The 19,380-nt window shown below is 36.4% G+C and overlaps 1 protein-coding gene across 1 annotated transcript in view; it reads left to right on the top strand.

The window, feature by feature from the left end:
- Window positions 1–19,380, top strand: part of LOC131067818 (mevalonate kinase) — a 67,192-nt gene that overhangs the window by 26,097 nt on the left and 21,715 nt on the right. Inside the window, exon 4 of the mRNA XM_058002981.2 lies at window positions 6,012–6,425. Coding sequence (XP_057858964.2) covers window positions 6,012–6,425 — 414 coding nt within the window. The remainder of the gene's footprint in view (window positions 1–6,011; window positions 6,426–19,380) is intronic.

The raw sequence follows: 19,380 nt of genomic DNA, 5'->3' as shown, positions 1-19,380 counted from the left end.
CAAACAGCCACCATAAACCACTGAGAACTCCTTGTAGACTAGTGAGGACACCTACTAAATGTTAGCAAGCTATACTAGGTATCTTGGCGCCATAAATGAGTTAGAAAAACCACTAAAACAGACGGTGTTCCGAGCAAGAAACTTCATGCCTAGGTTTGCAGGTGGTTGAGCAGCAACTGGATTGTACAAGCAACACAAAACCCACGCTTTCTCCTTCAAGAAATCATGTACCAACAGAAAACAATTCTGATTCTGAGTGAGTAGTTAAATGAGGTATTTTCACAACCTTGGTGTCTTAAATAGTTTCCATTTCTTCCTACATGCAGGTATGATCTAGGTGCCGTGGAAGGGTATGACCTTGCTCGAAAGGGCTCTTCTTTTATCGCTTTAATCTTTGCAAAAATACTTCAAATACCTTCACAAAAAAACTTAAACATATATCAGCAACCCTCAAAATCTTTGCAGAAAACAACAAACTCTGCTGAAGCTCCAATGTGATTTTTCATTTTTCAAGTGAAACCACCCTAAACTAGGGAGGATCTTTCGCCATTGAAACCAGCAAACTCAAGAGGGTTTCTTCCTCAAGAGTTTTTGAGAACACAAGTTCTGTCCAAAATGTAGAAGTGAAATCAATTTCATTGGCAACATCAAACAATGAGCCCTCCACCCCTTTCTATAACTTTTTGAAGCAATAATTTTTATTTTTTTTCTTATTTGCTCCAAAACTCATAATGTAAAATAAATAATTAACTTTGTGGAGCACTTTTCACCTTTTTCAGGAATAATGATGTTTTCTCATGAATAGTGTGTTTTTTCCAAGGTGTCTGTTAGAAATAACTTTCCAACACATTTAAAATGAGCTATTACACTTAGTTGTCCCCTTTAATATTTCCAACATTAGACAACATAAGTGGGATAGTAATTAAATAACTCATCGATTGAGAATGGTAGGCCATCAAAGGCTTGAAACTATTGCTGATCCGTAGCTATCCTCTTGCAGTCTTTTGTTGGTTTTGGTGTTTTCTGCTATTTTCTTTCGTTTCTGCTTTCATCTCACTGCTGGTGAGACTTATTTCATTAGTCATCTTGGCTGTTTTGTTATGGATATTCTAATGGGTCGAGGCCGTTTCCTATGTTTATTTTAATCAAAACAATTCTAAATTCGAGAAAGTCTTGAAAATGTATTGTAACATATGATGGTTTATCACAAACATTTGGATCTTCTCACTCTTAGTGTATATAGCTTCACCCACTCTATTTGAGTGTTAATTGCTTGCATCACCAAGTTAAGGGAGTGTACGGTACATGGTATCCAAAAAATCTTCGCATACCTTTCCTCAATTAAAGCAATAGCTGCTCTACAATTTTTTGCATTGTCTATAATGATTTGGACAATAGTTTTAGGACCCTCCATCTCTATGAACTCAATGAGGATTTAAGAAATGAATTGTACATCCTTGATTTCCTCTCACAATTAAATGCATTAAAAAACATTGCCTATTTGGGGGACAATGCAATAATATTTATTAAAGGTCGGTTTTTGCAATCTTTTTCATGCATCAGAAATAATAGACACTCCTATTTCAATCCAAGAATCTCTAATTGGTTTGAGTGATGTCTCTACATTTTTTTACTTTTTCCAATAAGGTGGTACACAACTTTTCATAACCAAGACCTTTGTAATTAGAAGGTGATCTACTGATTGCCATCACCATTTCTTGCCAATATGGCGATCTCACTAAATTGAAAGGAAGACCATTGGCATACATGCAATGTGTAATTTTTTTCCTCTACAATATCTCTTGTTCTATTTTAAAATGCCTTAACCAATGGGCCTCATTTATGGGAAGGAGAGGGATCTTCCTCTTGTTTAGGGGGCATCTCCAAGAAAGGATGTTAAGAGGCCATAATTGAATTTGTAGATGCCTAATGATTTTTTCCTTGCTAAAGGATGAGATTTTAATTTTTCAGCATCAACTTCTTCTTTAGTTAATGTCACATTATTTTTCTGGCAGCCCTTTCTTATTTTTCTATCCACATATTCTAATTCCACACTCAACTATATGAGCTCATAAATCGGACTCAAATAAAAGCATCACCTCATGGAAGTTGTTCGAGCATCGTAATATATTTCCTTAGAGAAGATGCTTGATCATATTTAAATTGTTTATTTGTCTCAATGTCCATTGAACATGAACTAGTGGCCATTCCAAATAGATAGCAATTTTTTGTTATAAGAAATTATAAAATTTCAAATTAAAAAAAATGCAACCCTACAATATTTATAAACTAGTAAGAGTTGAAAAAATAAAAGATTTTTTTTTCCAAAACTTAAAAAAATTCATTAAAAAATTGAAAGAATTAATTAAAATACTTACCTCAGATGAATCAATCTCCTTTGTGCAAGCTATATTCGCCTCTTGACACTTTGCCATTGTTCTCTTTTGAAAAAAATTAGCTACCTTTCAAAATGCAAAAATGGCATAGGAAGAATAAGATTGTTTGAAATAGAGTTGTGTTTGTCAAACAACAAACATAAGGGCACACTTAGGTTTTAGGGTTTTTTGTCTTGTTTTAGTGTTAAAATTTTTATTTTTAAGTTGGTTTTTGGGTGTTTTAATTGTTTCCTGCTTGGGGGACTGCTTGGGAGCAGGCAGTGAGTGCCCTTGGCTGCTCTTGGGATGCTCTTGTTGCCGTTCTTGAGCCTGGTCCAGTTGGGTATGCGAAAGGGAACTGGTTCAAAAGAACCCAATAAGTTAGTTTTATTGTTATTATTATTTGCCAAGGTACTTCCTTCACCATTGTGATTGTGGGTAGGCCTAGAAACATTCATATTCTACATTGTCTGTATCAATTGGGTCATCATATTTGTCAATTGTTGTTGCCCTTGAATAATGAGCTTCAATTGAGTCATGTAACATGGCTCTTTTATCTTTCTGTTGCATTTCCAAGTTTTGTATCCCAATCTCTAGATTTTGATGCTCTATTTCTCCATTTAGATATTCTGGTGATTGAGCTTTTTTTCTTCTCTTTGATATTATTTGAATTCTTTGTCACTGCCACGCATATGGTCTTGCATCAAATTGTTGGCTTTTTAAATAGGCTAGCAAGATCACTAGATTTGATACCATTGTAATGTCCGAGACTTTTTTTTTGATATTTACATTTTAATAATGAATGCATAAAACCCTCACAATTTTTTATCATCAAGGTCCAAAGATGGATTGAGTGAGTATATGATGGGTGTGATGCTTACTAACTTACGGGCAGCTAGCCACATAACTCTATTAACGAGACAGCTCTACATTGCATGCAATGGTTGGAAATGAAATTGATTTATTAATGTTGTGGCAGCATAGCCTTTTAGACTTACAATACTGAAATCAACTAAAAATTTAATATCTTTTCTGGTGGTGAACTGCATAGAAAATTACAAAGCAATTGTAGACTATTAGTGTTGGAAACGATTATAAATTGAAGTTAAACTCTTTCAATAACCAACAACTATGATATGTAAATAAACTTTCAATAATCAGTTGTGAAACAAGTAAGTTAGGAACTTACAAAATTTATCATTATATAGGCCAGAATGTAGCTATACAGGCTGTTGTAGAGATTCAAAAAATCCTAGGTGGAATATGGCAGTACCAAAATGATTCGATCTCAATTTGCAAAGGTGCAGCTAGTCTAGTAGAAGATGCTACAAGAGTTAATAGCCCATATAAAAACCTTAATGAAGACAGTGATTCAGCTGTAGAAGTACGACTAGCTCTGTACCTTATATGGCCTATAATAAGTGCCATGCCTAGATAAGTAAGGTAAACGATAACCTTTATACTTGGTGGGAAGTGTTCTAGTTGCTAAAACAATTCACTTAAACCAGCGACAATGCCCCTTTGATTATCATTCAACAAACAATCTCTCCTCACAGAGAGTTAGTACTAGAATATCCACATCAGATTTGCTGAAGCAAATAAATAATACTATTCCCGACAAAAGTGAAACAACCTTGAAATTTCACTTGACACCATAAATCCACAACAAAATTTGAAAATCCACACACCTCACATCAAACCAACAAAGCTGTAAACACATCTGCAGTTGTTCAGCACATTGTCAATCGTTGGATGGAATTATTCATATGAATAGGAGGGGTTTTGTCCTTGAATTCATTGTCAAAAGGGTTTTCACTCTTAGGCAGAAATATGAACATATGTTCAATCTCAAGAAAATTGAGGTTTGAATTTCATAATTAGATGCTTTCTTTTGTGCTTGTGCATCTCCTTTTATAACGCTCTGTTTAATTTTAAATAATTTTCCTACTTTGTTTCAGATTGTTTAGAAAATAAATTTTTAATAAAATATTAAATTAATTTACTTTTCTAGAGACACTTTTAATAATGGACCCTCCTTATAATAATAAAACACAAGTTGCTTTTTTGTAAACATAGCATAAAGTTATTTAAATGATTAATTTATTAAATTATTTCCATTACTTTACCCCATTAGCTTATGGGCTAAGTCACAGAATTCGCCGAATTTCAACCATGAAGTTTGAAATTCGGCGGACCTCAAAACATGACTTAAAATTCGTTAAAATTCGTCTCATATTCGAACAGGTTTAGGGCATAATTTCTTTTTCAATAAAATGTATTAAAAAACGTGGTTTTTTACCCACTTCGATTCAATGTTTTCCCCGTTTGGGCAGTTCCAGGCACGGACATTAGAAATTCCTCTGGCAGGGATGGGAGGTCAAGATTAACAAATTATTGCAAGCCGTCATACTCAGGCAATGCCTAGGTCTGCGCATAGGTGGAGCTGCACGAATTAATTTTTTGTGCGTCTAAGCATAGTTTGCAAAATTCTGATTCGGCATCCCTAATATATCTTAAATAAATTAAAATCGTATTGAGAGTTTTCCTATGTTGCAAATTAAAATCGTATTAAGAGTTTTCCTATATTGCCAAATTAGATGTCTTTTGATATATTTGAATAAAATCGTAAATTAAGATATGTCTTCCTACTACGTATATCTAATATAGTTATTCAAATATATATATCAAAGTTGCATATTTGATATATTTATGATTTATATAGTAATAATATTTAAACTAAAATTTTAAACTTATTTATATTATAATATTTTAAAATTTATTATAATATACAATATATGCAAATTTAATATAATATATATATATATATTTTTTTAATTTATTATTTTAAATATTTATTATCTATATTTAAAAAATTAAATTTATATAAGGCGAATTTAATTCGAATTTTTTTTCAATTTTTTTTCCTCATCAAATTTCATTCGAATTTTATTGTTGCCAAATTCGAATGCGAATTCGAACCTTGTGACTTAGCTTATGGGAAATAAAATATTAGGCTAAGGGACTCAATGACTTATGCTTGGAAAAGGGACATGACAAGTACACATAGAGAATATATCAAGTATAGCTGAGGAATAAACTATAAAACAAAAAATAGGAATTTATGAAATTATTTCCATTAGGGACTCAATGACTTATGCCTGGAAAAGGGACATGACAAGTACACAGAGAGAATATATCAAGTATAGCTGAGGAATAAACTATAAAACAAAAAATAGGATAAAGCACTTCCCTATGTATAAGTGTGGGTAGACTAAATGAATAAATTATCTTTTTTGTTGGATAAAAATTGTATTCACACAAGGTAGAAGATTGATTATTTTCTCAAAACCGGGCTTGGGTTGTTCTTTTAGTTTGTTGCAGGTAGAATAGATTTTTTTTTTGCTTGTTTTTAAAAGTATGTTTCTAGATCCATTTTCTTATGCATTCCAGGAATCTATGTCCCAGAATTTAATAAGCAAATTTCTATTCCAGAAACTGATTCCATCTTAGATTCAGAATTCAGTTTTTCTGAGTTTCATGTGAACTTCAATTTCAGGTTTTAATTAAATTTTTGTTTACCATTTTTAAGTGCTATCTGATTTTTGACACTTTCATTTGTTTATTTTGTCATCTCAGGAAAACTGGTAAAATTTAAGTCTGGCCACCTTACACATATCCAGCATGCCTTCCCTATCAAGATGCTTATAACCAATACAAAGGTCGGACGGAACACTAAAGCACTAGTTGCTGGGGTGTCTGAGAGGTCATCAAGGCATCCAAAAGCTATGAGTGCAGTATTTGCTGCAGTTAATGCCATCAGTGAGGAGATGGCAGAAATTATTCAAGCACCTGCCTCAGATGATATATCCATCAGTGAACAGGAAGGAAATCTGGAAGAGTTGGTGGAGATGAATCAAGGCTTGCTCCAGAGTATGGGTGTCAGTCATCCTTGCATTGAAGCTGTACTAAAAACAACTTCAAAATACAAATTATGCTCTAAGTTGACAGGAGCTGGTGGGGGAGGCTGTGTGTTGACTTTATTGCCAAAGTGTATCCTTCTTATATTTATTGTTTTAAATGGTATGCTAACTGTTGCTGTTATGTGTCGTTGGCTTGCTTTTCTAGCTATTTTGGCGTGCTTTGTCAATGAAGCTGTAAGTGCATTCTTTCAACCTTCTACACAATTCTCTCCTTGAATAATGTGTTTTCATGGAAGATAATTGATCTTTTCTCAATTTTAAGTTCTAACCTGATATGGTCCACAGAAACAGAGGAATATAAAATAAACCGTAAATGGCATAAAACAAGACAAGCTTAATGTGTGAAGGTTGAAGAGATTAATTTGGGAAAGAAAAGCAACCATAGTACTCTTATATAGGAGGAGCATGCTCAAGTTTAATTAGATATTTGACATATCTTCAACCACCACCTAAGATTTGAGAGTTATCTGTCTATTACGACACCCTATCAACATAGAAGGTGTTATGATTCAACCCTGAGATTGCTATATATGGCTTACATTGAATAATTAAAGCAGTTACACATCAGAAAATTGTGGGACAGAAACTTTGGAAACCGACTTCTCTTAAAGCAAATAGGAGGCAGAAAGATATTGTTTAGCATGGTCATTTGCAAGATTCTAATCATATGTAAAAAATAGGGACATTTTTGTCTTTTAGTCAGTGAACCCTTTACTTAATTTCTGTGATGAACCCTTGCTGGTTCAACTCTTCAACCTGCTGTAATTTGTAGATCTTCTTTGTAATTTTGATTATTAAGATGGTCTTTCAGAAATAGACAGAAGTTGCAGAAGGGGGTTTCTTTAATTTGCAACACATATTGAAATAATACATGAAATTAATCAATTGAAACAATAAACTGGAGAATTTAGAAGCATACCCGTAGGTCCTTAGCCAATTTATTGAATTAAAAGAATTCAATCAACAACTTACAAAGTTTTGATTTTTTATTCTAAAACAATTCAGATCTGCTCTTATTTAATACTAAGACACCCAAATAGTGGAAGATGGTGCCAATAAATGAGCAAGCTGTGTGTTTGGGAAAAGAAGCCTCCAAACCACAGAAGAATTAACAACAAAACATTAAATAGGAAACCTACAACAAATCTGCCTTGTAAGAAGCCAAATCTGCCCCAATTTAATTCAATTTGACTTCTGAATGAAGCCAACCAAGCTGCAACAATTCGATTGATCTTTCACAATCTCAAAGCTGCTGAATTCTGAAGAATGCACGCTCTCCAAAACAGGTCCAAACCCTAGCCGCCATAGCCAAGTGCTTAGAAGAAATGTCAAATGCTCAATATCAATGAATGAGGTTTAATTTCCATCTTGGCTGCCTAAATACCCAAAAAGTACGATTTTTGGCAATTAGGGTATTAAAAATCAGAACTTGCTTTTAGGGCTCCCAACTTAACCCTAAAAGCAACGCCTAGCTTATGAGATATTAATTTTTCACTTAAATAAATTTAAGTGATGCACTTTGTGATTTTATATTAATTTTTCATTAAAATATTAATTGCTTGTGGGAACCACATAAAAATTCATATCTCCCTCATTATTGCTTGGAAATTGAATCTGTCAGAAGCTGGGGCCACAGTTCGCCGCGCCAATGAAAATAGGACCATGTCTATTTTTAGCAGTTTTCCCCTAAAAGTTAGGAAATCCTCATATAATGTCAGAAACTGATGAAACGACGACTAGAACTGAACTCAACACTGAACTAGAACAAATAGACAGACCACTCCTCAAGATACTGCATTACTGACCCCCTTATCCATACCCTGTTAGCCTACAAGGGTCCAAAAATAGGCTAACTCCTCAAACCAATGTCCCTGACTAGGATGGGGACATTACAATTTCAGATATCAGTTTCAACTAGTGGCCAATAGTATGTACATAGTCTAAAAAGTATAGAACAATGGGAGTGCATAGTGCATCTCGAGAAGACTGATTAAGACTGGAAAAGAACAAAAGCAGGAAGCAGCGTAAAGCTCTGAAGAAATATATCAGTCATTCTGAAAGTTTTAAATTGTGTTGTAAGGGGGAACAGGCCAACTAATAGTTCACATTCAATTATATAAAGTGGAGGAGGAAACTTGGGGTACTAATAAGAAAAAGGTCAGATGCATTGATGTGCACACTCTATGAATTAGACTAGGGAAAATAAAAATGCGTTTTTTCTCCTTCTGACAAAGAGTTGAAATCTGACAGAAGAATAACCATTATTGGATAGAAGAGCAATCTGAGAGTTGTTGCAGAGCTTGTCCAGTATGCAAGAAAGATGAATTTATAGATAAAGACAGACTACTCACTGATGAAAGAAACATTTAGTGTACGGCAAGGTAAATGTCTCATAATTAAATCAGATAGATAGTATGATCTTAAGATAATTAGTATTTTTGTTCATCTTACAATATCCTAGTGGTAGTTCAATTCAAGCTTAATGTTTACCACTAGCTTTGTCATCTCAAGATCACATGGTCAAAGATTCAAATCCTTGAAGCATAATTTGTTTTGTTTGATACCACGTAGCTTCATGGTGTCAACTCTAATTAACAGTTTTGTAATCCAGCACTTCCTGAAAATTCTAAAATGGAAAATATGAACTGATGGAGGAGCTTTTTCTTTTCTTGTCGCTATTCTGTCACTTTGTATTCTCATTTGTATATTAATGAACAATAGCAATTTATCACATTGTTGTGTATTCGTTTAATTTTGGTTGATTCACATCCAACCTCTCAGATCCATGTGTAGAACTTACAAATTCTTCTTTATTGTATTCTATGTTACAATTCTATGAGATTTTTTGACATAAGTGAAATACATCTAGCCTGGGAATTAGTTAATTTAAAGCAAAATACTGCCTAGTATAAACAATCAAAGACTTACAAACAAAAAAAGATGGCTAATCACAGCACAATCTTATTCACCTACAATCAATTTTCATAAAATGCAATAGAGAGAATACATGATGAGATGAGATGGACTACTCAATCTCATAAAGTAATCCAGAGAGAATTAGGAAAAAGCTAGCATATATTAAAATATCTAGTGATAATGTATATTATATCCACCAACAATATAAATATAACCTAAGGTGTAACAGTAAATTGTTACCCCAAAACCCTCCTTAAGTGCAACTTAGGTGGGTCAAAAGGATGGTTCCCAACAACAAGGCCATGCTAGGTACCCATGTACAAAATATATCCCCCTAGGAAGCCCCTCAAGGAACAACTTCTCAAACTCCCAACAAATCTTGTTGATTAATGCACCCACTCTTTGTGAAGGGCTTGGTGAAGATGTCTACAACTTGATTTAGAGTAGGACGATACATCAGATCAATGATCTGCTGCCTGACAAGCTCTCTGATGTAGTGCACATGGACTTTGATGTTGGATCAGGTTCCTCAAGATGTGAATGACACTCTAATTATCACAATGGATTTATGAACGCCAACTAAAAGTAATGCCACACTCTGTAAGGATCTTTTGAAGGTAGATGGCTTCTTTTGCAACATTAACAAACTCCCCGAACTGAGCCTCTAGAAAAGGTACAAAAATAACATGTTTCTTCTTGCTCAACCAATAAATGGGGCTTGAACCAAGCTGAAAGTTGGACTTTGAGGTGGGCTTATGATTGTTTAAATTACCAGCCCTATTTGAATTACATCAATCCGATATCTATATTTGCCATTGACATAGTGTAATATTTATTTCGAAGTTTCATATGGTTCTTTGCATAAAGTGAGAAACCATAGGAATGACATAATAAATGTGAAGACATGTGTAAATTGAGTAGATGAGATTGCCAAGAAGCTTTCAACACAAGGTAGCATTAACCAATGAAGTGGGGCATGTACCCTCAAGCTTGACTTTTGAAAAGAAGGGAATCGTTTTAGACTTGCAATCAACCATGTGAAACTGTGCAAGAAGATCAAGATTATACTTAGGTTGTTGTGACTCTAATCCTATAATTGGATTGAGTGATGTCAATACTAAGAAAATAATACAAAAGACTCAAGTTTGTCACATCAATCTGCCCTATGGAGATGATTTGATCTTGTTGATGATGTCTATAGGGTTTGCTTGTGGGGATGATGTTATTTACATAGAGAAATAAGGAAAGAAGATTATCACCATATTTCAAATAAATATTGGGATCTGAGTGGGCATAATGAGAACCCTACTATGAAGAGAAAGGGATCCATCTTCTCTTGAAAACACAGAGAGACTTTTGTAGTAAAGAAATCATCAAACAATCTTGAACAAATCCCTATGACTGCTCCGTATATGTCTCCTCTTGAAGATCCCCACGAAGAACTACACTATTCATGCCCATATGAATTGACCATTGATTGGCATTGGTAATGGTAACAATTAATTTGAAAGAGTCTATCTTAGCCAAAGTTACGAGATTCGGACTTGGCTTGTACTTGGCAAGCTTGACTAGACTCGAGTTTCAGGACTTAGCGAAGAATTGACAAAGTATCCAAGAAATTTAGAGATTTCTAAGGATTTAAAACTTGTTTCATGCACCCTTTATTAAATAAACCTTAAAGACATAATAACATCATCAACTAGAAACTAATTTGATCACATACACTAGTATACATTGATCACATAAGTATAAACTCAAATTGTAGTAGAAGGAAATAGAACACTTAGATATATAAATATTGTTAAATGTATACAAAACTCATGGAATATGAAATCCATGACATCAAATGTTCCAAGCAAATATCAAAACAATAACTAGAAGTCCATGGCTTAGAGGAGCCTACATCCTTCCTACAAAGGTGTCTAAGGTAGGTCTTGGATGATGTAGCAGCCATAATCTCTACTTGTGACTCCATTCCACCCTTGCCAACATCAGTTGTGCATGTGTTTGCTCGTGCTCTATCCTCCTCCTTTGCCATGGCTATAGCATCAGTCTCTCTATCTTCTTAGTCAACCCAATCAAGGTCTTCCTCACTAAAGATAGGATCCGTAGCCTCCATGATCCACTTAGATTTTGGATTGACCTCCTCTAGCATGATTAGGGTGGAGTCATGGTCCAAAAACTATCCATGTCTAAGACAAAGGTTGTTAACGAACAAACTAGATCATTTAACCTCTCCAAGGACAGTCTATTGTACCTCTTGGAGTCTATGTGCTCAAACATACTCCAATTTTGCTCACAACCCGAAGCACTGCATGATTGTCTTAATATGCGAATGACAATCCTCTGAAGATTTGGTGCTTTAGCACCAAACATTTCCCACCATCAGTCTGAGATGAGAAAAAGAAAAAAAATCAATCTCATTATCCAACTTTAAGTTTCAACATTTAATAATAATATAAGAAGGAAATTTATTACATTTTAAAAACTCAAATTATGCTCTTAAATATATTTTTACCTGGCTGCAATGTTGTCCGACTTTCTTTGCACATTTGATGAGAAAAGAGCTCTCCTTGTTGCATTTGTAAAGGTCTCTAGCTCATGGACTATATGTCTAGACGACATCCACTCTATCATTGAGTAGAGCCCATTAAAACCTCTCCATCTGCTTTGAAATCACAACGGTATTGGAATGTCAAATTGAGGAAATAAGCAGCTACATGTAGGGGCCTGTGAAGCTGGAGATGCCATCTCCTATCAATGAATTCCCAAATGGGATGATGCTAACCCTCAACTCCCTCATAGACGGATCTAATCATAGTTTGAAAACTTTGCGGACTCGCCAAGACTCGCGAGTCCGTTGGCGGGTCGAGTAGACTTGCCATAGACTCGCGAGCCGAGTCCGGGCGAGTCCATTTAATAGACTCGTGGTTTTCCCAGCAGTAGACTTGGCACGAGTCTGATATCGGGGCTCGCGAGTCCTTCATTAGGGCCCTCAACATTTGCTGGAAATGCACAGTCAGACTTAATACACATATTTTTTCACTTTTCCTCATTTCAATCATTTGTTATTGCTCAAAACAAGTCTGTAGGGTTTGAAGAAGGTGAGGAAACAAGATCAAAGTGGCAAAAGAGATCTAGGCAAAGGATTTTTCTTCTCTTTTTTCTCATTTTCATCAATTGAAAATTAAAAAAATCTTGAAAAACAAGAGGATATGTTAGCAATTTTTTTTTCATTTCCCTTCCTAACTTATGCCAGCAAAAGTTTATCTGAGAACATTCACACGAAGAAGAGAAATAGGTTGACCCCAGAGCGCCTCAATGATCTTGTCTTTGTTCGATACAACCTTCGCCTTCACACTAGAAAGGTGGAGGGTGTTTCACATGAGGCCATTGACTTGGATGAAATTGATGCATATGGTGATTGGATCATCAATGAACAAAATGATGGTGATGATGTCCTCCTTACTAAAGAAGATCTTGTAGAATTAGAGAGAGGAGCAGTAGAAGTAGCAGCGTTGGATGAAATGGAGGAGGACGAAGACGAGGACTTTAATGTTGAAGAAGAAGAATCAACTCATCATTTAGATTCCTCAGCACTTACTAGTTCAAGGATTGAAAAATTGAGCTATATTAGGAGAGGAAAGAGGAAGATGTAGTCTTTAGTATTATATGTAATTTTGTAAACATGTATAAACTTATGCTATTGTTATACATTTTAAAGTTTGAAACTACGAGTATGAATGATGAAATTTCAAATATTGAGTGTTTGGCTACGTTACCCCGAGTTTCCAGGACAGGGACGGTAGGGGACAACAAATTTTTTTGCCAAATTTGGGGACGGCGGGGGATGGCAAAGGGGACGGATATATAAAATATAGAGAAAATTTAAAATATATAGGAAAATTCTAAATGTTCATATGAAAACATGGACAAAGCATGCATATATACATTATATTCATATGAAAACATGGATATAGTATGTGTATTATACTATGAAAAGTTGAAAACATTTTAGAATGTAAATTCTGAACATACAACATTGTTAATAAATAATACTCAATAGACAATATGCAATTATGCATTCATAAATCAGAATTTCAATTCATTCACATTGTCAATATGCATATCATAATCGATATTAAAGAAATAACATACAAAATGTCAAAATGCTCAAAGGCTACACTGCTACCATATAGTTTCATTGTCAATTACGATATGAAAATAAAAATAATACTAAGTAAAAAAAGTATTTCAAATCTGCCCTGCAGCTACCAGTCGATCCCTCCCTCCCTAAACCGGCTGTCAAAACCCTGCAAATGCCCCAAAACCTCCACCCAACGCCAAAACCTCTGTCGTATTTCAGACTTTCTTCTTCTCCCGTCGGGCTGCAAAATCACTAGTTTGACGCCATTTTAATTTTTGCTCTTTAGTTATCGTTATATGATATGATATATATCATATACAATAAAATCATTTATGATATATATCATATAAATATTAAGTTTTAAGTTTAATTTTTTTATAAGACGTTATAACTTACGTCTTTGTTTTAACTTTTAAGTTTTTAATTTCATTTTTTAAAACTTGTGCATTAAATTATTAATATTTTATTATTTTCAATTTTTTTTTAATAGATTAATAACTGCAGAGGGGCAGCACCCTTGTATTAATCAAAACTTGAAAAATACATAACTGGTTCAGAAAGAGCCGTAGGGGGAAAGAACCAGTAAGAAAACCCCCTACCATTGCTCCAACAGTAAATACAAAAAAAGCCAGCCACGCTGGCCAAGATGCTAAAAAGCTAGGAGAAAACAACCAAAGGAGAAAAATGCCGGTTGAACCAAAGGCCTACAATCAACTAAACAATGCATGAAAATGAACATGGAAATCAGGATTCTTCTGCTCTTGAATCTGGGTCCTCGGTACTGGGAGCAGGAGCAACAATTGCATCCAAAATTACCGGGCAATCATTCCCGCAAGCAGCATGGGCCAATGATTCCGTTTTTTCCCAGGGGTGGCGGTCATCATCTGGAATCCACTCTTCTCCACGGCCAAGCCCCCAAGAGTTGCCTTCAACTATGTCACCGTTGGCCATTATACCAATGTCTTCTCTACCCGAAAGCCCTTCCTCCTGGATATAGGGGCTTCTCCAGGCAGCCGTGAAGCCGGGTAGTATACCGGCAATCTTGCAAAGGAACTCAATATTTCTGGTAATAATAGGCCAGGAGGCTTCCAAGGCATTGAAGTCAAGAGAGGTCACAATCATCGTTTTTCGCACCATTTCCCAAACTCATAAAATAATTTTTGGGAAAGGGCAATCTGAGATTGCTATCAACATTATCCAATACTGTGTCAATTTCCCCAAGAAAGCGATGCTCAAACACCATTTGGGTGAGAAGTTTCGCCCTTTGCTTGCTAGTCCCCATATAGAGCAGCATTGCTAGGAAGAAAGTTGGGATGTCTGCATTAGCTCTGTATCTGTGGTATGCATTAAGGAATTCCTCCCCCAAAATTCTTTTAACACAGTGCAGAATCAAAGGGTGACTCGAGGAAAGAACTGTTTGCAGGCGCTTATCAAAGATTTTGCCTAGGAATGCCATCTGACGACAGGTTGCCTCCAACAAAATTGGTGTTTCTATTATAAGCAACAGAGCTAGAGATGGGAAAAGTTTGATATGTTAAAAATAAGCAGGTCATCCTTTATTTATCTCGCCAGCTCATAAAGGTTGAGGAGCTCGAGGGCTTAGCTAAGCGAGCCAAATTACTTCGCACAAACAAGGTACATTCTAAGCATGCCACCTTAATCGCAATTGATTACCTCTTTGATGTTAGCCGCCGTCCGGCTTTATCATATCTAAAAGTAATGATGAAAATTAGATATCTTCTGACAACATCTAAACTGGAGCTTGAGTTAATGACCCCGGTAAGATCATATTACCAAAACCATAAAGAATACCGTTAGGGGATAATCAAGAGGCCGGTAAGAACTACCAACCGGTAGGGGCCAATACCAGCGGGGGCACAAACATTCCTTCTTAGAACAAGAACGGTTGTATCACTTGCGCCATATTAATCACCATAATCAAAATGTAGATGTGCCTCAATCCAAACTGGGTGTCTGAAGAGAGAACCGAATGCAGCCGCTTATCAGAAATTTGCTAGATTATCGTTCTGTCAGCATCAACAACGACACTAGAGTAACCCTGAAGAGATCCTAAACCGGAGTGTAAAAATTACCGGTTGGGGGAAAAGTGCAAGAGGCCTATGTAAACAACAGCAACGCCAATCGGTAAAGACCGAGCAGCCGAGACGGATACCCCTACCGGTAGGAGCCCGAAAACCACCATCAAAGGGAGACCCATACTCGGTAAGAGTACATCCCCCAGTATGTACTCCGGACCGATAGAAACCAAAACATCGGGGAACCAAAGCGGTTCATTCCTCTGCCAAAATAAATGCAGCATTAAACCATAATAATTTCTATAATGAAGACTTATCTATGCCCGAGCCGTATGCCCGGATCAAGACCTCCGTCTGCAATTGCCATCTTAGATAGTCTGTCTGCTTCCAAATTGCCTTCTCTATAGATATGGCTAATCCGAAAACCTTCAAAGGTCTCAAGAAAACCCACCATAGGTCGAAGCCATAGGTTGAGACGCTAATTGGGGGTATGGTTACTATGAACATCATTGATGACATTTAATGAATCACCCTCCAAATGGATTCTTTTTATCCCCAACTCAGACCCCAATTGCAAACCTCTTAATGCCGGTCGGAATTCAGCCTCATTGTTAGTGGCCAGACCGATGTCTTCAGAAATTTCCTTAATGCAGATGCCTTCAGAATCTCTAATACAACATCCAATTCCACTACGCCCCAGATTCCCTGCAGAGGCACCATTGAAGTTAATCTTATGCCACCCTGGTTCTGGGGCCTCCCATTTAACATCCAATCTTGGATTAACCAGTATCTCAGGATTACCATTTCCAAAAAGCGAGGGGATGATCAAATTTGGGAACGTAAGCTTTAACTTCCAATCCCAGTCAATGTATAGATTCTTTTTCAGCGTTTTGGACTTGGTCGCTTCGTTCAGGAGCTCAACTAGGTGGTTCTCAATTTTCCCACAGAGGGCTAACTGGCCCATCGCTTTATCCTGGAAAATTCTTCGATTCCTTTCTTTCCAAATTTCCCAAATCATCAGTGAGGGTAGGATAACAAATAAGTCCCCAAATAACGCCTTGCATTTTGATTTAGGCCATAGTAGAAACCAATCATCCAAACCTTTCGGAAAAGGGCAAACTAGATTTAACTTACCCATAAAATGCCACCAACAGTTGCTGGAGAAATTGCAGTGTAGCAAAAGGTGATCAATTGTTTCCTCTTGATTCCGACATAATACACATCTACTAGGCCCATTAATACCTAATTTAAGGAGTCTTTCATTGGTTAAGATTTTCCTCTGAAAAGCCATCCAAGCAAAGGAACCTGCTTTAGGAAGTAGATGTTTGTGCCAGAACAGCCTAACCGGCCAATCCTTCTTATCTGCTGCAGCTTCTTTCAATTTATAGCCAAAACATACCTTATACTTACCATCAGAAGAGCCACACCATCTAATGATGTCCTCGTCCGGGGATGGATGAATTATTCGATCCTTCAAAATATCGGCAAGAAGGTCTTTCTGATTTTGGGCTAAAAGCAAGGGGTCCAGAGAGTTCCACACCCATTTGTCCATACCATTCTCCTTAATTGAATGACCATAATCACAGACTTTGTGATCCCAAAGCCGGCATGTTTCTCTCATTATAGGTTGAAGAACGAGGTTATGACACAAGGCTTCTTCGCCACTCCAAGAATCCAGCCAGAAGGATGCATTCCTCCCATTTCTGACATCCCAATTGACCTGATCGCTTATGATTTCTCTACATTCTAGAATAAAATTCCAAATGGCCGAGCCCTTGGGAGGGTTGGTAACTGTGAGAATCCTTTTAGGCTCAAGTGAGTCCAGATATTTGTGTTTTAGGATTCTTGTCCACTTCTGATTACCGCCTCTACAAATTTCCCACACCAATTTTGCTCCCATAGCCAAATTCATAATAGAAATCTGTCGAATGCCAGCACCCCCAGCATTTTTTGGTTGGTTTATTTTTCCCCAGGCAATAAGTGGAAATTTCCCTTTGTCATTCAATCCATTCCAAAGGAAATTTCTCATTATAGTAATTAACTCATCTTCCTTGGCAACCGGTAGCTTCATGCAAGCCATGGAGAAAACCGGTATGGCAGAGAGGACTGATTTTATCATGGTAAGCTTACCGGCAGATGATAACCACTTCCCTTTCCAATTTTCAAGCCTAGCTTTACATTTCTCAATAAGATGTGTCCAATAGAAAGTCTGATTACGACCACTAAAAAGAGGAGTCCCATGGAATTTACCTGGAAAGTTTGCCACTCTTAAATTGAGGATTCTTGATAGGACAGCTTGCATGTTCAGCATCGTGTTGATAAAGAAAACTTTTGACTTGTTCCAATTGATTTTTTGCCCCGATGCCTTGCAATAGTCATTCAGGCATGTATTAATAATCCTTGCCTCTCTTCTGCTAGAGGCTCCAAAAAGAATAGTATCATTAGCAAATTGCAAGTGGGTTGAATGTTCAACTCCTGTAGCCACATTGACACCTAGCCAGCGACCATCACGGTGAATAGATTTAATCATCCGACCTAAAGCTTCAACCATATTATAAACAAAAATGGCGACATAGGATCCCCTTGGCGAATACCTTTTGTTGAAGGGAAGAAACCATGAGATGAACCGTTAACCAAAAATGAGAATCTGGGGGTTGATAGACAATTCTTGACCCAAGTGATCCATTCATTACAGAAGCCAAATTTCCTCAATACTTCTACAAGAAATTCCCTATCCACCATATCATAGGATTTCATGATATCCAGCTTTAATATCATACAAGAAGCTTTAGTTTTCCTTGCAGTGTGGAGGGTTTCATGAGTAGAGATGATGCCTTCAACAATAGAGCGACTAGGGGCAAAACTACTTTGTTCATCTGAAATAATATATTTTAGAAGAGGTTTCAGTTTGTTAGTGTGATGTCCCCTTCTAGTTGACATCTGTCAACTGAGTAGATTAGCCTATCACTGACCCTCGTAGGCTGATGAGGTTGGTTAGAGGGTCCTCCGGAGTTTGATTCTTCATCTTCAGAGCGAGCACTGTAGGACTGGTTTTCGTTTGAGGTCTCCAGGACTCCGTTTGAGATACTTTCTATTTTTAGCAGTCTTGCTATTTATAGCCAGTGGGTTGGGCAGGGGCAGAGTGTGGTTTGGCAGTCTCCAATTCAAACAACAGGCAATTCTGATGAATACTTAGAGAGATATTAATATTTAATTATTTTAATTAAATATTAAATGGGTGAACTTTAATGTTTTAAAAGTCACTTTAAGTTATAACTTAAGTGAGGGTCTATTTCTCATCAGATGGGGTCAGTTTTTATATTAAATGGAAATTGACACTTAATAGTAAAAAATAAATAATAAAAGTTAAAACATCATTAAAGACCAAATCACACCTTTCTTGGGAATCACGCCAAACCCTAAGTGGAGAAGATTAAAGAAGATTTTAGGTCTTCTTTTCATTATGTTGAGTTTTGATATTTTGGATTTGAGCTCTGAGAGGAGTTTTTGGCCAAGGGTTTCAGCAGAAGATTCTTCTGCAGTGATCGGAGGTATCGGTGCAGGAAAACGTGGGATTCTTGTACAACAGCATCAGAGGCTGTGAAATACTAGTTGATATTGCTTATTCAGTTGGTTTCATTCAGGGACCAAGTTTGTGCTAATTAATCAAAGAGTCACCGACAGTCTTCAGTGTTTTGTTTGCAGCAGCGAGAGGGAAACAGAGGTACACTAAGGGGATATTATTTGGTGGCTGTACGACTGCTTGGGAGTGGCGCCAATCACCTGAAGGAGGTTGCGATTTGCATGCTGGAGGGTTGCAAAAATATATTAAAATAAGCAGAAGGTGCGCCTAGCCTAGACTCTTCCATTAAGCTATCATACAAGCTGTTCGGGCTAGTCTGGAATAAATTACAACATGCTGTCAT

Source organism: Cryptomeria japonica, chromosome 8, assembly GCF_030272615.1.
Source record: "Cryptomeria japonica chromosome 8, Sugi_1.0, whole genome shotgun sequence".
Classification (NCBI taxonomy): domain Eukaryota; kingdom Viridiplantae; phylum Streptophyta; class Pinopsida; order Cupressales; family Cupressaceae; genus Cryptomeria; species Cryptomeria japonica.
Note: the sequence above shows the minus strand (reverse complement) of the source record. Positions and strands in the feature narration are given on the sequence as shown.